Raw genomic sequence first — 22,866 nt, 5'->3', positions numbered from 1 at the left:
CTCGGAAGAGTGGGACAGCGGCCAGATTAAGCAAAGAGAGGGCCGTTTGGATGAGAGGCTGCCAAGGGGGCATAATTGATCTCAGCCGAGTGTGTTACTAGCATGGAAATGAGAGGGGCCAGAGTTTTTGTGTGTGTGTGTGTGTGTGTGTGTGTGTGTGTGTGTGTGTGTGTGTGAGATGGGGTGGGTATGTGGCTGTCAGGGGCCAGTGATTTCCACCCTTCCCCCAATATCATTCCCTAAGAGGAATGCCCTGTAAAGAACAAGATACACCTTTGGCAAGGCCCAGCCTGAGGTCGGGAGGTGGGCCCAGCTCTGCTGCCCTGCCATGCTGGTGTAGTGGGAGGCAGTGGGACGCTGCAGTCAGACTGCGTTTAAATCCCAACTGTGACCTTAACCTGCTGTGTGACTTTGGGTGAGTGTCTTCACTTCTCTGGTTCTCAGTTCTCCTCATCAGGATAATGATCCCACCCTACGCAGTGGTGGGGACAAGGGAGACAAAGCACAGTTCCATTTCCTACTACAGCACTGTCCTGTGAGGCCACCAAGGAGTACAGCCCCTGCGTGGCCCTGTGTGGACAAACCTGCCAGGACCTGGCCGGCCCTGAGGCCTGCGGTGGTGACCTCAGTGAGGACGAGTGTGTGGAGGGCTGTGCCTGCCCACCGGACACCTACCTGGACACCCAGGCTGACCTCTGTGTTCCCAGGTGAGCAGGTCGGCTTGACCTCTGTCAGTCGGGGAGGAGGCTGGGATCTCCAGGGCACCTGAAGCTGGGAAGCCTGCCTGGCCCTCTGATGCCCCTACTTCATCTCACAGTCACAGGGCAGATCGGGGTAGGTAAGGTGGGTGGATGGGTGGGCTCCCTCCTCATCCCTGGCCCTTCAGGCCACTCCACAGAGACAGAACTACCCCACAGGCAGTGGGATTCTGGAGTCACACTGGGTTTAAACCCCAACTCTGACCTTGACCTGCTCTGTGACTTTGGGTGAATATCTTAACTTCTCTTCAGGAGGACCTGCACATCAGGAGGACCACAAGACAGAACCACCCCACAGAGCCAACAGGGTCTCTCTGTCCTCACCTCCCCGCTCTGTCCACAAATATTTATTGGCCTTCTAGTGTGGGCCCGGCATTTCTAGGCTCAGGACATTCAGCAGTGAGCAAACAGAATGCTGTCCCTATGGCACTCCCATTCTAGGTTGGGGTGCAGAACAGGCAGACAGACAGACACTTATGGGTCTGGTGGTGATCAGAGCTACAAAGTGCAGTGAGAATAGGAGTCCTTGGTGGGACTGGTCACCGTTATGTCACCTGAGATGAGCATGGAAGGAAGGCCTTTCTGATAAGGCAACTTTGGGCAGAGACCTGAGGGAAGTGAGGGACAGGTGCTCCAAGCAGAGGCTGCTGTAGGCCTGGTCTCGGTGTGGCTGGAAGGCAAATGGGATGTGGAAGCCTCCCAGAATCATGGGTCGACAGGCAAGGCCCTTGATCCCCACTAACCCCCCCCCCCCCGCCATTTCTCCATCTGTAAAATGGTTTCATATTGGACTGAGTGGTGGGGGCTGGAGAGAGGCCTCTTTGGAGGGTAATATCAGAATCACTCCTGCCTTTTTAAACTCCAGAATTCTCCCTGGAGATTCAGTTCCCCCCGCCCACAGTGTTGAGTATTGACAGCGAGGGGAGCCTCTGTACGTTGTTTGGGGGTTGGGGGCGACTGGAGAAGGAGAAAGTGACTGGAAACCTGGGAGTGGGATGAGATCAGACTTCCCTTCCAGCCCCCAACTGCTCTGCTCCTAGGCCTGCCCTTGGCTAGAGCCCACAGGTGCTGTGGGAGGCATGTGAGGAGGTAACGGTCCTTGCCCTCAGATGACCTACAGTGAGGCTCCCTATGAGGAGCAGATGACATGTTGTATTTAGAGGCCTAGCCTGGTGCTCAGAATATGTGACGACCTATAGGCATAGGCCTGAGCAATTAGGACAGATGCTGGGTGTGAATGACCAATACAAGAATATGGCCCTGTCCCCATTCACAGCATGGGCTCAGGCAGCATGGCCTTGACTTTACATCCAAAAGAGGTTGGCGTTGGGAGTGTACGGAGACCTAGCTCGGCGGGTGGGCCTTGAGTCTGAGGCCCACCCATGACCTCCGTCCCTGGTGCCGGCTGGCCTCCTCACTCCCTGGAGATGTGTCACATGTCACAGTAGATGCCATTAGATGTCCCTCTGCCCCTGACTGGCAGAGAAGTGAGTCCCTGTCCTTGGCAATCCCCGCCTCAGCTCCTGCATCCGCTCACTGGGTTTTATAGGAACCAGTGCTCCTGCCACTTCCAAGGAGTGGACTATCCCCCGGGAGACAGCGACATTCCGTCTCTGGGCCACTGGTGAGTTCCCTGTGTAGCTGTGCTGCTGTTACTCTGTCAGTGGAAGTTGCTAACTGAGGAGAGTGCATCTGAGCAGAACGTCTCATGGATGGCACTCACCTCTGCACAGGAGCCAGGGACAGGCAGCGGGAGGGATCTGGGGGCAGTGACTGCGGGTCTCTGGGTCCTGCAGTGACTGGGGTTTGGTGTGTGGGCTGTGCAGTGACTGGGTCTGCTGACCAGCATATCTCTCTCTCTCTCTCTCTCTCTCTCTCTCTCTCTCTCTCTCTCTCTCTCTCTCTCTCCAGCCACTGCAAAGATGGGGTCATGAGCTGTGACAGCCGAGCCCCAGGTACGGGGACTGGAAGGGAGGGGGCTCTTCCATGTAATGGGGCCTTAGAGAGGAGAGTGAGGAGCTCAAAAACAGATGGGGGCGGCCACCCCCCCCCCCAATCTTGCCCTGCACTGAGCCTTCTGTGTTCCTTGCCCTCTCGAGAAAGACTCCAGCTTGGAGGGTGGCGTCCAGAAGTCCTGTCCCAGCCTCAGTCCCACCCTACGCCCGTCCTTCCTGCTTCCCTAGGGGAGCCTGAGACTGTCTCTCTCGGGGGCCAGCTGGTGTCTGGACTGTCCCTGGAGGTCCCCCGGGTCCTGGATTTCCTGGGCCTGAGCCATCACATGTCTCCTGAGGCAGACTCTCTGCCCAGGTGGGTGCTGGACATGAGGGTCACAGAGGTGGGGAGGACAGCCTTGGCCTCTGAGACGTCCCCAGGCCATAGAGATGGGGGTGAGGTGGCCCGGTGATGGGTCACCCCGTGAGGGGGTTGAAGGTGGTAGAAGGAGACTGGGGAAGGTCTCTTGGGCAGAGGAGGCCACTGAGGGAGGAGATCAGCACAGAAGGGACCGGAGACTAATATGGCAGGCGGCAAAGAGCGGGGCCTCCAGAGTCAGGCAGCCTGGGTTCACATCCTGCCCACCATCGCTGGCTGTGCAGTCCGGAGTAACTCACTTCACCTCTCTGAGCCTTTGTTAGCTTTTTTGTAAGTAACCTAGACTTCCGCGTCCTCCCCATGCTCCATGTATATTCCTGAAGTGTCTTCTTTTTATTTCTGGCTTTGGATCACTCCCTCTTTGGGACTTTTATCTCCTGTGGTTATGCCTTTCTCCCTGCTCCATCCCAGGCTGGCATGAACCTCAGCTCCCTTTTACTGATTTTCCTGGAGATCACTCCCACAAGTGTGAATGTGCACAGCCAGTGTGATGGAAGGCCTGGCGAGAGAGAGAGAGAGAGAGAGAGAGAGAGAGAGAGAGAGAGAGAGAGAGAGAGAGGGAGAGGATTATGCTATAGAAATACGGGGAATGGGAACTGACTTCCTGTTGCTAAAAGTCCTGTGGACACCCCGCCACACTGCATGGCTCCCCTATTTTTAGCTCTTCTCCTCGGCCCTCTGGGGCACTTCCTCTCTATCATGCCTTTTGCAAGCAGAAGTGTTTCTCTCCATTGTATGGGGATATTGGGTGGGGGAGAGGGTGGTGGTGGTGGTGGTGTAAGAATACCTCACAGATCTGTTACAGGATTAAATAAGAAAACACATGTGAAGTGGGGGAGCAGTGCTTGCAAAGATGGGGAAGACATGTTCGGTAGCTGGAGCTGGTAGCTGAGGAGGTTGTCCTGCTGAGGGACACCACACATCCCTCCTCTCCATGTGGAATGTGCACATGGGAACCCAAGGAATGTCCAGAAGCAATCAGGGCATCAGGGCCCATCTCTCCCTGCATCTCCCAGGTGCTGGGTCCCCTCATCTCCCTGGCCAACCCTGCCGCCCAGGACCCCAACCCCAGGCCCACATGTTCCAAGCATCTTGCTGCGTGCCCGTGCTCCTTCTAGCACCCACCCTCTCCTCTTTCAGCCGCTGCCTGCCCAGTGGGCCAGGTCTTCGTGAACTGCAGTGACTTGCACACTGACCCCGAGCTGAGCAGAGAGAGGACGTGCGAGCAGCAGCTGCTGAACCTGAGCGTGCCAGCCCGGGGCCCCTGCCTCTCAGGCTGCGCCTGTCCTCAAGGGTAGGTATCTGTGCTGCCATGGTCTCCCGCTCTGTGACCGTGAGGTGGAATGAGGGTCAGGGAAAACCTCACACAGCCTTGCGGGCAGACACTGGACCAGGGCTGGCCTGTGACAACATCTAATGGCCAGTGAGGAGTCTGAGAGAGGGCAGGAGCGTGGGGGGTGGAGTGTAACTGTCCCTGCTTATTACCAGCAGATAAGGAAGGGGCCTGGCCTCTCTGAGGCTGTTTTACGTCTGTGAAATGGGAACAATAGTAAGACCAGGTTGTTGTGAGGATTAAACAAGGCACTGAAGTTGAAGCGCTGAGTGGGGTGTGGCAGGCTCTAGAGGTCCAGTGAGTTCAAGGCCATGAGAGAGTAAACCCTGTTTCAGCTCCCAACCTCTTTCCCTGACAGAGGTCTGAACAGAGCCCTCTGGTGACAGCCTGGTGCCCCTACAATCCTCGCAAAAGCAAGGCCCACCCATTTCCCCCAGGCAGCATTAAAGTTGTGAGGTCCATACGAGGTGGGTTTTGTGGGTTGCCCTGTACACAGGTGGCTACAGGGGCCCCGTACCCAGCTCTGCCAGTGCTCATTCCTGATGCTGGTCTTGCTTCCAGTCTGGGCTGAGAAGACAGATGGTGCCATGACTTGGCATTGCAGGGCTGTGTCCTTCAGCCTGTGCAGAAGTCAGTGGTCAGCTGGGAGTCATGGGCCAGGCCTGGCAGCCAACAGAAGTGAGGGGGTGGGGGGGGGGGCAAGACTTCTAAGGTGGGGAAAGGAAGAGGTAGTCATTTGGAGCTTTACTGGTTATGAAATTCTCCTGGGATTTGGGATAAGGTTCCTAATGATGCCCAAGTACTGTCCTAACAAGCCCTGTTGGGGACCCTCTGGGCCCCTTGGCCCCAGGCCTCTCTCCATCATGTCTCTAAGAACTCTGAGTGCTGTGTAGTGCTGCAAAGGACCTGGCCACTGCAGGGGCCACGGAGGTCGGCTGTGGTACTCCAAGGGGCCTGAGCCACTAGGCGGTCTAGCCCAGTGGTGGTGTACTATCTACCACCTCCTGGGTGAGTTAGCCCCTGAAGCTCAGTTTCCACATCTTTTAGTGGCACAGAGTAGGCACTCAACATGAGTCTTCTTTCATTTGGATCCCATGCACTTGCTGTTGTCCCCCGAGGGGGCCTTGGAACAAGAGGGTCCTTTAAGAGCTAAGGAAAGGGCACTCCACAGATTGAGGGCACCTTGAGGACAGAAGCCAAAGCTCCAAGTCTTTGCACTCTCCTCTCTGTGGTGGGCAGGAAGCAGTGCTCAGGGATGCAGGCAGGCCTGCAGAGGGCAGGAGGGAGCAATGGATGGTGGGTGGCAGGAAAGACCTCTGAGGAAGCGTCTAGAGCCTGGGGCCTGGGGCTGGAGGTGGAAGGCAATGAGCCAGCCCACTGCTGGTGTCTGATGCAATAATGGGGGAAGGAGGGGCAAAAAAACAATATTACTGTGTCCATCCCTGGCGCTAGGCAGTGTGCCCAAGTCTATAATTAAATCCTCATAATGACCTTGGGAGGAAGGTGCCATTGTTTTCATTTTACACATAAATATTCAGAGGCTTAGGAAGGTGGCTTCAAGGAAAACGTAATGGATTGAGCACAAGCCTTCCCCCACTGCTTCCTCCCACAAATCGCAATGAAATGCTGGTAATGGATAAATAAAGTATAAATCCCCAGCAACAAGGAGAGCAGCTATGGAGTGACAGGGGCACCAGATGGGTCAATCGTTTTCGAAGGAGGAATGAGCTGGGTGTGTGGAAACTGACCTTGAGAGCAGAGGTGATGCCTGGGCACCCAGGACAGCAACCTACTTCCTGTCCACAATGTTAGGACAGGAGGCTCCAGGAATCCCAGAAAATGGGGTGGTGGCAGGAAGACAGGCAGATGAGTTGCAAGTCCTGTCAGGAGCAGTTAAACCACTGGTCACCTTCCCACCCTCGCAGGTCCTGAGACTGCCCTGGTGCCACCCAGCAGGAGAGAGGTAGTAAGAGTTTCTAGAGAAACCAAATCTGAGGCTTTGATCTTGGGGGACAAGGAAGGATGAGAGATGGAGTGGAAACTGGGAGATGGAAGGAAAACCTACTGGGTCCCCCAGCCTGGGTCCCAGGTCGATGGCATCAAAGCTGTAGCCTCCCAGGCCAGAGATGAAAGAGAATTCTTCTCTATGCAATTGGCTGGGGCAAAATAAGACAAACTAACAAAAGAAACTGACCTTTGAGGGATTCCCCAAGAAAACGGTGGGTCCCCCTTAAATATGGAGGTTCCAGTCAGCCTTTGGTGCCTCACTGTTGTTGTTGTTGTTTTTCTTTTAATTTTTAAAAACTTAGGTATAATTTATATGTAATAAAAATGCACAGTACAGTGGTATACTTGTCCCCTGAGTATACAGCTGTACTAAGTATACAGCTATACTAAGCTTTGACAAATCTATATCTTCTTGTAACCCACACCCCTCTTAAACTATAGCCACTCCTGTCACTTTAAAAAAAAATCCCTCATGCCCTATGCCTTTCCCAGGTGGTTCCTCCCACCTCGTTTGCCATGGTCTCATTGCATACGTTTTCGAGGTTGATCCACATGGCTACGCTTCCCCGTCATTTGTTTCTTTTTATTGCTCAGCAGTATTCCATTGTCTGAATATACAGTAATTCATTTATCCACTCAAAGTTGATGGCTGTTTGGGCTGTTTCCAGTTTGGGGCTATTTTGAATAAGGCTACTCTGTCTTTCTCTTGGATGAGCAGGTTGGCATGGAATTGGGCCCCAGGGTAGCTTTGTTGTGTGATTAGATGAGAAACTTCCAAATAATTTTCCAAGGCGCTGGAACAACCATACACTCTCACTGCAGGAGAGTGCTGGCCGCAGCCCGGTCTCACTGACACTGGTGTTTTCTGACTTTTTATTATTTTGTTATTTCAGTGAGAACACAGTCATCGCTCAGCACAGTTGTAATTTGTGTTTCCCTCATGACTAACGATGAGTCCCTTTTTCATGTGCTTTTTGTACATCTTCCTTTGCGAAGTGTCCATTCAAGTCTTTTGCCCATTTTTCATTTGGCCAATTTTTAAAATTGAGTTGTAGATGTTCTTTATATATCTTTATATATCTTTATATATATCTTTATATATCTTTATATTCTGGACTGAAGCCCTTTTGTCCAACGTAAGTATTGCAAATATTTCCTTCCAGTCTGTGGTTTGCCTGTTTATTTACGTAATGTGTTTCATATGTCTGAAGATTTTTAGTGAGCAGAAGTTTTAAATTTTGGTAATGCCTAATTTGTCATTTATTTTTTTAGGATTAGTGCTGTCTGTGTCCTAAGAAATCTCTGCCAACTCCAAGGTTGCAAAGATATTCTTCTATGTTTCATTCTAGCTTTTCCATCTGGGTCTGTAAGCTATCTAAAATTATTACATTTTGTATATGTTACAAAATGGAGTCGTTTTATTTTATTTTTTTCTCTGATGGATATCTAGTGGTTCTAGCCTCATTTTTTTTAAAATAAGACTTTCCTTCCCTTATTAAATTGTTTTGTCACCTTTGTAAAAAAAAAAAAAAATCAATGGACTGTAGAAACGTGGGTCTATTTCAGGACTCTCTGTTTGGTCTCATTGATCTATTTTTCTCTCTTTAGGCCAATATCACACTGTCTTGATTTCTAAAGCGTTATAGGAAGTCTTAAAATCAGAAAGTGATAGCGCTCCAACTTTGTTGCTTTTCAAAGTCTTCTGGCCCTGCTAGGTCTTTGCATTTCCATGTAAATTTAGTATCAGCTTGTTGATTTCTACCAAAGAGCATCTTGGATTTTGTTAAATCTGTAGATCAATTTGGTCTACTGGCACGTCACACTTGTGAGTCTTCCAATGCACAAACATGGTGTTATCAATTAATCTGTGGAGTCTTTTTTCATTTCTCTCAGCCATGCTTCAGTTTTCACATAAAGGTTTTTGCACATTTGTTACTGAACTTATTCATAAGCATTTGTTGTTCATTGCATCTATGTTGTCAACTTTATTGGCTTGACACTGTATAAATATTGCCTTATTTTCCTTTTAATATCTGTAGGGTATGCAGTGCTGTCTCCTCTTTGTTCCTGATATTGGTGTTTGAAGATTTTATTTATTTACTAGAGGCCCGGTGCATGGATTTGTGCACCAGTATAGTCCCTCAGCGTGGCCTGTGGGGATTGGGCTAAAACTGGCTCTCCAACATCCCCCGAGGGGTCCCAGATTGCAAGAGGGCAGTTCTCAGGTGACACCCCCCTGGAATCAGACTCCCTCCTCTCTGGTTCCAGGTGCATCACCCAAGAACCTCAGCTGCCAAGTCACTGCAGCTTAGCAGCTCCTGCTTTGAGCATCTGCCCCCTGGTGGTCAGTGGCAGAAATGGGAAGGTGCTCTCCTGACCACCTGCTTGCTGTGTCCCTACAGCCTCCTCAGACACGGGGATGCATGTTTCCTGCCAGAGGAGTGCCCGTGCACTTGGAAGGGGAAGGAGTATTTCCCAGGGGACCAGGTCATGTCTCCCTGCCATACCTGGTAAGTGAAGACCCCATCTAGACTCTAGCTTTTACTGGGAGTTGGGTCAGGGGCTAGATATGGGATGCAGGATCATGAGCATAATCTAGCATTCCCCTTCCATGCTTATCTTGCAGGGGTTTTGCCTCCATATATAAGCGTATGCATAGAAAGAATTTTAGGGGTGTTTTTGTGGGTATTTACACAAATGTGATTTGTTCAGACATGTATATAAATGTATACATACGTATCTGTAAACCTGATGATGTGTTTGCATATTTATATAAATGCGTAAGTGTGGGCAGAAATCCAAAATGCATAGAGTGTATATATGAATGTGTATGTAAGTGCATGTATATGAACAGGTGACCATTCATAAACTTGAATATCTTAGTGAATATATACAATTATGGATTTGTGTATGTATACAGGTATGCATATATATATATATATATATATATATATATATATATATATATATATGTGTGTGTGTGTGTGTGTGTGAGCATTTGCATTCTCACCATCAATGAGGCCTCTCAACAGGCTGGGCAGCTTCTATTGCGGCCACTTCTGTCCCGTGCCTCAGAGGTTCCAGCCTGGGCTTTCCAGGGCTCCGACAGGCCTGGTGCTCCTCCAGCCTTCAATGTCTCTGCAGGATGGAGGCAGCCCTGCTGGGACCAGGGAACAGCTCAGCGGCCCCTGAGCCCTGGCTTCAGCCACTCTCTGGCCAAGGACCAAAGCCTATCAGCTAGAGCAGTGGGGCTAAGATGGGGAAGGGAAGGAGACAGGACTAAGATGCCTCAGCTCTTTCCAATGGAGCCTCCCACCCAGTGGAACCCATGTCCTGTCCTAGTCCCACATCACATTCCAGTGACTGTCCAAAGGGGTCAGGCTGGGTACAAGACCCTGGATAAAGTGGCTTTGGGTCAGGCCGGGGACCCTGACCCTGGTCTGGTGTTTCAGAGATGAATGTGATCTGTACGAGCCCTTCCCAGCCCCTCAGCTCTCCTGAACTCTGTCTCTTGTAGGCTGAGGAGCGTCTCCTAGACTCAGGTTTCCTCTCACCCTAATGAATGTGTGCACATGTGAGTGTGCACAGGCTATGTGCTCCAAGGGTGGTGTCTCCTACATAAAGGAACTCACAATCCCACCCTCCAGGCTTCTGTGGGAGCTGATGATGTTTGTGTGGCCCACGGGCACACAGTGAGAGCTCAGTAGGCAATGTCTCCGTCAAGGATATTCGGGGGTGTGGGTGCCCTGACAGCTGGTCTGGGTGCATGTGTTTCAGCGTGTGCCAGCAAGGCTCCTTCCAGTGTGCCCTCCATCCCTGTGCCGCCACCTGCACGGCTTATGGCGACCGGCATTACCGCACGTTTGACGGGCTCCCGTTTGACTTCGTGGGCGCATGCAAGGTGCACCTGGTCAAGGTGAGCTCCTGGATGCATCTGCCCAGCTGGCTCGATGTGGACCCAGGGCAGCTGAGGCTGTAGAGCTGTCAGGGCCTGGTGTTGCTCTGGACTCCAGTGTGACCCTAATTGGGTGGTGGGGGGATCTAAGCCCTTGGATGTGGCTCATCCAGAGGTGGAAAGAAATTGTGAGGAACAAGCCAGAGGCTAGACAGAGTTCACCAGTCATAAAATGCTCGACTGCCTGCTCACTCACCATTATAACCTTGTCCCATTGGGTCTAAGTGTTCTTCTGTCTATAGTAAGAGCTAGTGCTTTCTGAGCTTTTGTTATGTGCATGGTGGTCTGCTGAGCAATGTTTGTGGATTATTTTACTTCATTCTGACAGCAGCCCTTCAAGATAGTTATAGTTATGACCTCCATGTTATACTAGTAGATGTAGCAACTGGGGCTTCAAAAGGTTAGGTCTGTTGCCCAAGGTCACACTGCCAGGCAGTGGCAGAGCTGGATCGCGTTTGAACTAAGAAGTCTGACTGGAGAGTGGTACTTATGGAATCACGTGGAGGAAGAGGAATGGCGATGGGGCGGGGCACAGTAGAAGCAGGATCCCCTCCAGGAGGAGGAAACGGTACCAGCAGGGTAGGTGGAAGGGTGCCAGAGACACAATCAGGGGATCTTGGTTTTGCTAAGGGCCAGTCTATTTCATTAAAAAAAAAAAAAAAAAAAAAATATATATATATATATATATATATATATATATATATATATATATATAATATGCAAATTGACCAAACAGCAGAACAACCAGAACGACTGCTTGACCAGTCATTATGAGGCGCACTTATCACTTCTTGGTCCCTCCCCCTGGCTGGCAGGCTCTGATCCCCCAATAGTGAACAGGGTGGCAGTGTGGGGCGGGGCCGGCTGCTGGCAGCCAGGGAAAATGGCCCTGATCACAGGCCAGGCCTAGAGGCCACACCCACACACAAATTTCGTGTGCCAGGCCTCTCATACAATAATAATAAACCTTTTATGGAATGAGTCCTATCTATGGGGCACATAATTTCAAAGCTCCACAGACCCCATTTTGTCTTTTAAATTTCAAATCTAATATTTAACCTTCACTAACATTTAAAAATAATATAATAGTACAGGTTAAAAACAAATATTCCTCCTCATCTATTTTTGGTTCTCATTCCCTGTTCCTAACAGGTATAAATCCTGCAAGATTAGTTCTCACCACACACACATGCACATACACACAGTTTGTTTCATTTATATGGATAAATTTCTACAATTTGCTTTTTTTCCACTTAACAGTATACCTTGAACATTATCTCACATAGTGCATACTTTTTCTTTCTTCTTCCTATTGAATTCTGCAGAGAATTCTGCTCTAGTTTGTTTTATTGTTCCCTCATTGATGAATATTAGGCTGTTGCCAATATTTAAATGCACAATGAGTACTTTTGTGAAAGTATCTCTAGACTTGTAGCAGTGAAATTGCTGTAAGAAGTATGTACATGTAAAATATTGCTTCATGTCTATAAATTGCCCTCCAGAAAGGCTTACACTGCCACCTACCATTATCACTATATGTGAGATAGTGTCCCTTCCCCTACATGCCTGTCATCCTATTGTTCATTCATTCATTCATTCATTCATCCATTCATTCATCTATCAGATACTTTTTGGAGAATCATCACATGCTAAACACTGCACTAGATGCCCCCAAAAGGACACTGAACTTCCAAACACTGAGGAGGTTGCCCAAAGTCACACAGCTTGTAAGAAGTAGCAGTGAGTTGAAAACCACTTCAGGGTTCATGTCCCTCCATGCCTGTGCCTCTCAGCAGACCCTTTCTCTCACCAGTTTCAATAAACTAATTTGTTTTCTCCTCAGAGCACATCAAACGTCAGCTTCTCTGTGATTGTAGAAAATGTAAACTGCTACAGCTCTGGCATCATCTGCAGGAAATTTATTTCCATCAACGTCGGGAACTCGCTCATCATCTTTGATGACGACTCAGGAAATCCCGTAAGGCCCGGCGCAGGTGAAGGTGGTAGGGACACGTGGCAGGTTGACAGGGGTTGAGGGCAGAGGACTAGTTTCTTTACCACAGCAATTTCTCTGGGAGCCCTGGAATCAGCGGCTCAGATTGAGTACCTTGGCCAGGGTCAGGAGCACAGAGGTCAATGTCACGGTGTGAGGGAGGCGTAGGAGTTGGTGAAGTCCTGGGGTTGGGCAGTGACCTGTAGCCGGACCCAGCTGCCCCAGGTGCTGGGAGACACTTTGGCCTCAGGAAGGACCATCTCTGTCGCCTTAGAGTCACGAGAGCTTCCTGGACAAGAAGCAAGAGGTCCACACGTGGCGAGCAGGGTTTTTCACGCTGGTGCATTTCCCGCGGGAGCAAATCACCCTCTTATGGGACCAGAGGACCACAGTGCACATCCAGGCTGGGCCACAGTGGCAGGTAGTCATATGACTAGTGACCTTCAAGGAGCCATCTGCTCCTGCCTGGGGCTGAGCCGAGCCACTGGGTGTCCATGGGTGTGCTGTACCCTCACGGGGGAGCCAGCAGCAGCATCATGCCTTCTGTCCTGTCCTCCCCACACCTTCTCCTCTGACCCTTCTCCTAGTCCTCTTCATCCTGGGATCCTAGTAGTTGCTTCTGGGCTCCTGATAGACTCCTGGGCGCGTGGTGACCCCCTACCCACTCCTGGCGAGCCTACAACTGATATGGTATCCTCTCTACTTTCAGGGCCAGCTGGCGGGGCTCTGTGGGAACTTCGACTTAAAAACCATTAATGAGATGAGGACCCCGGAGAACTTAGAGTTAACGAACCCCCAGGAGTTTGGCAGCAGCTGGGCTGCAGTTGAGGTAAAGCCTCCCTGAGCTGAGCCCTGGCCTGCACGAGAGTACCTGGCCCAGGTCAAGCAAAAGGGAACTGGACATCCCCAGCCCAGGCTATCCTAGGGCCCAGGGACACCTGCCATCCCATCTCACAAATCAGTGCACCTGCCCTGGATCAGGCTCTGGGGCGGCGAGTGGGGGGAGGTGGGGACTTGGAAAGGGACAGTATCTGTCCTAGGAGAGATGACCACCTAGCAGGAAGGCGAGGCTTGTTGAAGCATCCCCATCTTACCCACATCTGTGCCCCCAGGGCCTGGCACTAGGTCTGGCACAGAGGAGAAGCCAAGAGAGACCCATGTGGGTTGAGGCAACTTGAGAAGGCTTCCTGAAGGTGGTGGAACTAGTGAGGTACTTAAAGAACAGGACAAATTTGGAAGAATGAATATACCAGAGAAGAGACCTCTGAAAAGGGAGAACAGTATCAGCAGAGGTAGACAGCAGCAGAGGGTGTCCCAGAGGTTCGGGACATGTCTGACCGAGGCTGCCAAGCTGTGAGCATGGAACCTGGGTTCTTGTCTTGGATCTTCAGTGACTTGGGTAACCTCAAGTCCCATCTTCTCCGGTCCTCTGTGAAGGGGTTGTGCCAGGAGAGGTATGGCCTCATCTGACCCTCGAGAAGAGGCTGCTGGGAGTGCTACGCAGAGAGATGTCTAAGACCTGTGTCAGGCTCGGCTGGAAGGAAAGCTGATTAGTTATGACTGCTGTGGGGCAGCCTTGGAGGGTGGGGAGGAGGGTTACATAGTCGCCTTCCTGGACTGAGTCATTTGGGTCCTTACTTCTCTGTTGGGGAGCAGACAGGGATGAGCCTCTGTGGACTGGTGTCAGGAGAGCTGGTAGTCATGGCCTGGAGCTCAGTGTCATCCTAAGGCAGAACAAGGCTGCTCTCAGCCTCAGAAAGCTGTGCTCTGCCCTACTCGCATCCTGGCGAAGCTGAGTGGTGGACTAACCTTTATTGCTCCCCTCCTTCCACCCACTCCACCACAATTTCTTTCCTGCTACTCCCCTTGGCCGTTTCCCGGGGAGGCGGTAGTGAAAATGTAGTCCTGAGGGAGGAGGGTCGGCGGACATCGGAAATCATGTCATCTATAGCTGTGCAGCAACAGTCCCGCGGGCTAAATGGCTGTCAGCCAGCCACACGTAAGATCTGGGTCAGAAGTTCGTGCATGGCTGCCTGGTCCTCTGCCTCAGGTACCGCAGGCTGCAGTCAAGCTGTCCGCTTCGGCTGGGCTTCCATTCGGAGGCTGGGATGGAGGATTTGTTTCTTCGCCCACTCCCATGGCAGTCGATAGCGTTCAGTTCTTTGCCACCATGGAATGGAGAGCTTCAATTATTTGCTGGCTGTTGTCTGGAGAGACTCCAGCAAGATGGGATCTACACATAATGCAACAGAGTCGTGCAGTCATAGACACAGAACCACATCCATCCGTCTCCTTTTCGGTCTTCTGTTGGTTTAAAGCGAGCTCTAGGCCCCTCCCACTCTCACAGGAGGATTATACAAGCACATGAACCCCAGGAGATGGGATCAGGAGCTCACTCTAAGAGTCTGTGACCACATTTGGCAACAGGCAGTTTGGGGGGGTAGGGAGGTCAACAGCCCTGCCTTTGCCCTCAGTGCCCAGACACCCTCGATGCCCGGGACACGTGTGTCCTGAATCCTCTCCGAGAACCGTTTGCCAAGAAGGAGTGCAGCGTCCTGCTCAGCGAGGTGTTTGAGACCTGCCACCCTGTGGTGAGTGGCCCCCAGCCAAGGCCACTCCTGACCCCACCCTTCTCCTCAGGATCCCTCCTGCTCTCAGACCCCAACACCCATCATGCCTTGGGAGAGACACTTCAGGCTAAGAGGGGGAGACGCATCGCTGCCGTTACCTTGCCTCCAGCTTGGATGAAATAGTCTGTCCTGTTTCCCCAGACAACCCAGGAGGACAGACAGACAGACAGACAGAGCTGTGCCCTTTCGAGCTTATCTCCACCTGGCTCGTCCCCGGGCAGGAAGTTCTTCTGGACAGTAACCCCACACCCTCTTGCAGGGGCTGGGGCTCAGCTCTGTTCTGCAGCCTCCAGGCCCCCAAGGCAACTGTCTCTGCCTGGGCTGGCAGTTCATACGCTAGTCAGCTCCTCAGCCACACCTCCAGGCCTGGGATCCAATGGCTTAGGCCCTGACCCTGCACAGCAGCTCACGCCAACCTGTGGTCCCTTCGTGTTTCTGCTGCTCCCTGAGGCTGATTGGCATCAGCTGAGAAGCTTCCGGGCAAACATTCATGGTCTGTCCTCTGACCTCTGACTTCTGACCTCCTCTAGGTTGATGTCACTTGGTTTTACTCAAACTGCCTAACGGACACCTGTGGGTGTAGCCGGGGCGGTGACTGTGAGTGCTTCTGTGCCAGCGTGTCCGCCTATGCCCACCAGTGCTGCCAGCATGGGGTGGCCATCGACTGGCGGACCCCGCGTCTCTGCCGTGAGTGTCCAATCACCTGAGGGGGAGAGTGGGGCCCTCTGTGGGCAGATGGGGGCAGGGGAGAGGGGAGGGAGACAAACACCATCACTCTGTCTTGCATTCATTAAGTACTTATTTCTGTGCCAGGCACCAACTGTTCTGTGTGCATCACTCATTATCTAGAGGCCCGGTGTACAAAATTCATGCAAAGGGCTCTCACAGGCCCAACTTTGTCTGGAAGGTTGTTTGGAAGATCATTTGGCTGTCTGATCTAATTAGCATATCACGCTTTTATTATTATAGGTTCTTTACCAACTGCCCTATAAAGAGGACTGTTTATTCCTGCTTTAGAGTTGAAGAAACAGGTTAGAGAAAGATTAAATAAGATGCTCAAGTTCACATACGTTAGTAGTAGTATTGATTTTTCCTTTTCCTCGGGCTCCAGTATCACTCGACAAGGTGCTGTCACTCATCCTATCTTTATTTTTAAATTTTGATATTTTATTCATCATGGGAATTTTGCATTAATTTTGAAATTTAAAAAATGTTGATGAACATATATAGAAATTGATTACTGAAATTTTTGATGCCTCCTTAATCTTGTACTGAAGTGAGTCCTTGCCTTACCCTAGTCCAGCATCACAAGTCTATGGGGCAGATGCTAGCTGTGGTCCCATCTGAGAGAGGAGGGCACTAAGGGACAGAAAGGTTATATAACTTGTCCCAGTGTGCACAGCTGACTAGGCCTGACTTTAGACAGCCGGCTCTTGACAATCCTGGGTGACCTGCTATGAGCCTGATACACACCTGAAACCAGACGCTCAGAGATCTTCTAGTTTTCTAGTTCAGTTTTCTGATCACAGGTGAGGAGAGGCAGGTACTTGCCCATAGCAACACAGCAGATCAATCTTCTGACCCTTTAGTGTTGATTAGGGGGTTTGGGCTGTGGGATAGAGCTGGTGGCTCTCTTCAGATCACACCTATGAATGGAGAAGCCCCTACTCACGTAGCCCAGGTCTACCCAACTGGCTCCTCATAGCCTTGCTCCTGGATTTAGATGCCCTTTTCAAGGTCCCCAGCTTATTCCAACCCCACTGACTGTGACTGAGGAGCCTAGGAGGAAAGGTTGTGTTGCTAGACTAGGCCACTAGAGGGCGCGCTGAGCACACGCTTACAGGAGCTTGTGAAAGCCTGGTGGAAATTGCACTCAGGGATCTTAGATTTTGATTTTGATCTTGTCACCTGGTTCCTTTCCAGCCAAGGTTCTTGACAGACTGACTTCTGTCTGGTGCTTGCTTTCCTCTGCGACCTTATGCAACATTTCCGATTGGAACTCCCACCCCTTGATTCTAATCTTGCCATGTGGGGCCGCACAAAACATACCCTTCTTCTCAACATGCATTCATTCTTTCTTTTGATAAACGCTCAGTGCCTCCTATGGGCCAGCTTTGAGCTGGGGGGGGGGGGGGGGGGGGGGGGAGGCGTATAGAGAGGAGCCATTGTATTTCCTACAGCTCAAGATATCGGAACACAATGCCCAGGCCTGAATCTTGGAGTTCAGGAGGCAGGCCAGGTCCGCTCCTTGGAGAAGGAGGAAGTGCTGGGGTGCTGGGGCCTTGGCTCTGCCATCTGTTCCAGCTTCCTAAGAAGGCTGTTCTCTCTCTTTCAGCGTACGACTGTGACTTCTTTAACAAAGGTAAGGCTGTCCTCCCCAAGTGGAACCTTGGGGCCGGGGCACTGCCAGCCCTGACCTGATGCCACAGCAGCAGCAGCCATCCTGGCCCTGGAAGAGCTGTGACATGGGGCAGGGAGGGACCCTGTCACGCAGGGAGAGCCCGGACAGTGCAGGGTCCAGGAAGGCTCCAGAACTCTGTATCCATAAGCTTATATGGAACCCAGGCCAGGCCAGCTTCCTGGGGATTATGCTCATTGGGGCAGCTTCACCAGGAAGTAAAAACCAGTGGGCCACCCCACGACCCTCATAATCTGGCTCATCAGGCCCATGGGACATTGTCTGGGGTTTACCGAAGTTTTAAGTTGGCAACGGCAAATGCAAACTGCTCTCCCCGAGGATGGCCTGGCTCAGCCCCTCAGATTGGTTATCAAATTTAGCCAGTGTCCTAGGGTCTCAGAGTATGCTCCCTCCCCTGCATTAATCAGAGTGAAAACACAGATCACAACTAGAGTGAAGACCCCAGGCAGGCGTTAGAGCCAATTAGTCCATTTAATCACTAGGGTCAGTGCGCAGTGGGAGGAGGGCTGCCCAGGAGTAGTTTTTGGCACTGATCTCTGTCCAGCTGGGCCAAGGTCAGACCTTGGCAGAGTTAGATGCTCAGCAGGTCCTCGGTGTCATTCACCTTTGACCTCCAATGCACTCCTCTCCCCCACTCGACCCTTCCAGGCCCCATCCTGCCAGGAGCAGGCCTTTGTAGATACGGGCCCAAGGCTCTGTCCTCTTGTCCAGTTCCCTGCAGTCTCAGATTTGGGGTTGAAAAACATCTCCCTGGAAAGAATACAGCCAGGAGAAATGGTAGGGGACCAGTCAGAGACAAAGATACCAGTTAGGGGGTCTGAAGGATGAGGGCGGGGCCGGGGCACTGTGAAATTCACAGGGACTGCAGTCCCACTTATGTATCAGCGCCTCGGGGCTCCTGGTGGACGAGCACCTTTCAGCCCTAGAGGAATAAATCTGTGATGGGAGAACTGTGGTTGGTGCTGGGGCAGGCGGTGTCTGTCTGACATCAGGCAAGACATTTCAGCAAGACAGCTCTGAGCAGAGTCTCTCCCTTCTGTGGCATTTCGGGCAGCAGTAACTGGCAAAGGACAGGCTGTTTCTAGCATCCTCCACCCACCCACCCACCCACCCGTCCATTCCTCGCTCTGCTTTTCTCCCACTGTTTCTCTGGTCCAGGCCCTTGCTGGGTGCTGGGGAGCCGATGGACAAGGAGAGCTGTCACAGGGGGCGCTGGCTGAGCTGGCCCACGCCAGCTCTCTGAAACCAACTGTGTGTCCCCAACTCCACATTCAGTTGGTAGTTTGGCCTTGGCCACTGATGGGAGTTCTTTACAGCATGAAAATCAGCAAACACTACCAATTGGGGCTTGTTTTTGAGGGCTGATGATTAACTATGTACAGGCACAGTGCTGCCTGGCTCCCATCTAGGAGAGGAGACATGCCAGGACCCCGACTGAGATCCCTCAGGAGAGCTGCGATGGCTGTGTCGTGCTCCCAGGGCTGCTGGGGCCCAGCGGGAGGGGTGATGTTTGTGTGTGGCAGGAGGGGTGCAGGGAGAGCTTCACCACGGAGATGACATTTGAGCTGGGCCCCAGAGATCTAGGAGGCGTTTGCCAGGCACAAAGCAGAAGGACTACCCTGAGGGGCCTGGAGGGGGCAGCATGAGTGGAGACACGAGGCAGGACGCAGCAGGCTCTTTCAAGGAACAGCAAGAGAAGTTTGGTGTGGTAGGGGCAGAGGAGCGGGGAGGTGGGGTGTAGGCAGGAGCAGGGTGTGAAAGGCCCCCGAATTCAAGCTGGGCTCTTGGATTCTCTCCTGAGGGCAATGGGAGCTACTGATGGGTCCCAGCACGGAGTGTGTCAGAAAGGTGACTTGGGGAGGAGGTGCGGGAGGTGGGGAGCACACCAGAGGCAGGAGGCCACTCACGAGGCTGTTAAAATTGTCCAGAAACTAGCCTGTACTGACGATGCAGGAATCCACGAGACTCCGAAGTGGCACAGGCTTGGCATAAGGAAACACTAGTGCCGAGCCGAGCCCAAGCTCTCCTCGCCTTCATCCCTCCAGCCGGGGTGAGCAGAGGCAAGGTCTGCTATCTCCTCCCAAGGGTAAGGTGACCAGACGTCCCGCTTTTGGTGGGACAGTCCAGATTTTTAACAATTTGTCCCGCATCCGTGGTGTTTTAAAACAGTCCCGATTTTTGGAAAGAAATTGTTAAAAATCGGGACTGTCCCGCCAAAAGCGGGGCGTCTGGTCACCTTAATAACAGAGCAGTGGCTGGCAGTGTAGAGTCTTAGGTAGGGGGACAGGCCCATGGAGAGTCTTTTGGGGGGGAGGAGTCCAGGTGACCCCTGTGGGTGACCTTGATCCCAGGCTTCCTGTGAAATTACTCAGGTGCTCTGCCAGTCCCTGTCAAGGATGACAGCCTTCAGTTCCTGTCCTTCCTCCTCATGGAAATCGAGGTCCCTAGAGCTTGGGGTGAGGGAAGTAACCAACAGCACCTCCTTGGCACTCTCCCTCAGCCCAACCTCTGGCAGGACGGGAGGTGGGCAAAGGCCCCGGGAGGCAGGCCTCACGACTGGCCCTCTCTCTCCAGCTCTAGGGAAGGGCCCCTACCAGCTGGCCAGCCAGGCAGCCGGTGGTGCCCGCGTGGCCACGAAGGCGGCAGGCGGGGCCGTAGTCCTAGTGAGCGCAGAGGAGGTGGCCCCGGGGGACATGGTGAACTTCCTGCTGACGGCTGCCCTGGACAAGGCCAAGGCCCACGGTAAGGCCTCCTGTGGGGGAGGCATTGCCAGAGAAGGGAAGGTGCTGAGGCTCTAACCCAAGCCTGTCAAACTTAGCACTAACACAAGACAAATAAACAAGGCTTACGTTGATGTGGGCTGTAAAAAAACAAAAGCTTCCATTTCATAGAAACATAGGTTTATTTCGATAGAGGCATGCTGAATACAAAGGGCTGAAATAAATGAGCTGCCGTTAACATAAAACAATGGAACATTTTAATAAAAATTAATATCTTTTCTTGAACATTAACTTACTAGACACTGAATAACTGCACTAATTAATAAGCGTAATGCAAATAAACCTATTTTTCTTGTTCTCCGAAAGCAAAATATTTCCTGTTGCGCACACCATACAAGTCAGTACAAGACTAATGACGACGTGGCGATTGGTTGCTAAAATATTCGCTGCTAGTATTAGTGGAGAGAAATGGTGCACCTGTGCGTAAGGCGTGTAAGGGAAATGAAGGCAACACGATTATAGTGATCAGTCATTAGCGAATGTTGAGGTTCGTTATTAATAATTATGTATGACAGGATATTGTAAAAATTAAGTTATGAAATTTTTACTAAAACGTTTCTTTCATACTGTTACATTGCCTGGGCCAAAAAAGTATTCGTTGTGGGCCACTTGCGGCCCTCGGGCCAGGAGTTTGACATGCTTGCTCTAAATCAGTGGTCGGCAAACTGCAGCTCGAGAGCCACATGCAGCTCTTTGGGTCAGCTTAGGAGTACCCTAATTAAGTTAGTAACAATGTACCTACCTATATAGTTTAAGTTTAAAAAATGTGGCTCTCAAAAGAAATTTCAATGGTTGTACTGTTGATATTTGGCTCTGTTGACTAATAAGTTTGCCGACCACTGATAGGCCATCGCTTAGTGGGAATTTTCTGTTCTCCACTCAATATTTTAGTCTAGTAAGGTCTGCACTAGAGGAAGTGTTGATTCTCCAGGGGTTTTGCGGGCATATTAAGAGCACCAGAGCAGCCCGGCCTTGGAGAACATCGCTGTGGAGAGGAAGAAGTTGGGTCCAGCCTCCATCTCAGTCAAACTTGGGTTTTGTGGGCAGCTGGGGGCAGGGTGCAGACCCAGTGAGGACCCAGGCTCCCATCCCCATTCCATCCTGTGCTCCTCCTTCCCCCATCCCCCCACCACTATATACAAGGTACTGGGCAGCAAAAGAGAAAGTGCCTTCCAGGTGAGATCTTGGGTGTCTGTGTGGAGGAGGTGTCCCTTGAAATGGGTCTTGAGGGGTGGGAAAGATTGTGATCAGGAAAAATGCAGAATAGAGGATGTCTTGGGTAGGGATCGGGGAGGTCCAGCCAGCAGTGAGCCCCTCTCTTTAGAAATGGGTCCTTGTGGATATAGGAGGAAGGAGAGAAACAGGCTCTGGGCAAGGGCCTTCCCGCTGGGACTCTGTTTTCCTATCTGGGGCTGGACCCAGGGTGCCCGAGTTCCACCAGCTCTGACCCTCTGGGATTCTGTGAGGAGCAGGACCACGCAGGGGTTGCTGAAATCTGGCAAATCACCAGCTTGTCCGGTGTGACCAATAAAACGCAACTCCACCAGGGCGGCCGTGTCTGTCTGTCATGGCCACTGTTGTGTCCCTGGCATCTAGAATTGCACCTGGCACGGGGGGTGTCCTCAAAGTGTTTGTGGAAGGAAGGGAGGGAGGCTGCTTACCTCCCGAGGTTTGGCAGTCGGTGGCTTCTCTAACCCTCCGCCTGCCCTGGGGAAGGGAGGCGCACCGGGGGGCAGCCAGCAGGCAGAGGGGGTGGGCCGAGGGGAGGTGGGCAGGCATGGAGGAGCAGATGTCCCTGAGAGGGAAATGGGCGCCCGGTGTCTGCCCCCCATCGGGGCCTCTCTCTGCATGGACCTTACCGTGTGGCTCTCTGCAGATCCGGATGTGGTGTCCCTGGAGGCAGCGGACAGACCCAACTTCTTCCTCCACGTCACAGCCAACGGGTCTCTGGAGCTGGCTAAGTGGCAGGGCAGCGATGCCTTCCGCCACCACGCCTCCTTCTCGCTGCACCAGGGGACCTGGCGGGCAGGCCTAGTGGCCCTGGAGTCCCTGGCGGAGCCTGGCTCTTTCCTCTTCGTGTCGGGCCCCACACTGGCCCTTCGGCCATACGAGCACTCGGAGGCCTTCCGCAGGGGCACACTCTTCAGCCTTCTGGGTAGGTGCCCTCCCTGCCCTCACCCTCAGCCCCTCGCTCAGCTGCCCTCCCCGGCCTCTCCTTATTCCCCTTCCTTCTGCCCCCAAGAGATGGAATCCTCACTCACCCTCCTGGCACCAGGAGGCCACGTAGGTGCCACCCTGAGGTGGGAAGTGTCCTGGCCTCCGTGTTGGTGGCCTAAGGAGTGTGGGCAGCATGGCTCAGGGCCCAGCCAGCTTCCTGGGTCCTGCCTGTTCCCACAGGCCAGATTCCCCGTCTAAAAATAGGGCGGCCTTTGTGGAAACGCAGGGCGAAGGGATCGTGGCTGCTGCTTGCGCAGCTCTCTGGCTCAGGTTTCGTGGCGATGGGGCACACGCCCGCCCTGTGAGCCCACAGCCTCTCCCTGCCCCCTGGGAGGCCCGGGACCCTGTGATGGGGCAGGACTGGAAAGGGTCCCAGGGCTTTGCCCTCCCCCTGCCGGGTGTGT

General features: G+C 52.2%; 1 protein-coding gene across 1 annotated transcript in view; it reads left to right on the top strand.

Moving 5' to 3' along the window:
- OTOG (otogelin) overlaps positions 1-22,866 on the top strand; it is a 59,855-nt gene that overhangs the window by 14,267 nt on the left and 22,722 nt on the right. The window contains exons 18-31 of the mRNA XM_045577893.1: positions 527-707; positions 2,308-2,382; positions 2,670-2,713; positions 4,269-4,422; positions 8,871-8,978; positions 10,246-10,384; positions 12,267-12,401; positions 12,691-12,837; positions 13,126-13,245; positions 14,891-15,007; positions 15,577-15,733; positions 17,382-17,408; positions 20,040-20,207; positions 22,122-22,400. Coding sequence (XP_045433849.1) covers positions 527-707; positions 2,308-2,382; positions 2,670-2,713; positions 4,269-4,422; positions 8,871-8,978; positions 10,246-10,384; positions 12,267-12,401; positions 12,691-12,837; positions 13,126-13,245; positions 14,891-15,007; positions 15,577-15,733; positions 17,382-17,408; positions 20,040-20,207; positions 22,122-22,400 — 1,851 coding nt within the window. The remainder of the gene's footprint in view (positions 1-526; positions 708-2,307; positions 2,383-2,669; positions 2,714-4,268; positions 4,423-8,870; positions 8,979-10,245; positions 10,385-12,266; positions 12,402-12,690; positions 12,838-13,125; positions 13,246-14,890; positions 15,008-15,576; positions 15,734-17,381; positions 17,409-20,039; positions 20,208-22,121; positions 22,401-22,866) is intronic.

The sequence above is a fragment of the Pipistrellus kuhlii genome, unplaced genomic scaffold (genome assembly GCF_014108245.1).
Source record: "Pipistrellus kuhlii isolate mPipKuh1 unplaced genomic scaffold, mPipKuh1.p scaffold_m20_p_9, whole genome shotgun sequence".
NCBI classification, from domain to species: domain Eukaryota; kingdom Metazoa; phylum Chordata; class Mammalia; order Chiroptera; family Vespertilionidae; genus Pipistrellus; species Pipistrellus kuhlii.
The sequence above is the reverse complement of the archived record's forward strand: the minus strand, read 5'-3'. Positions and strand labels throughout refer to the sequence as shown.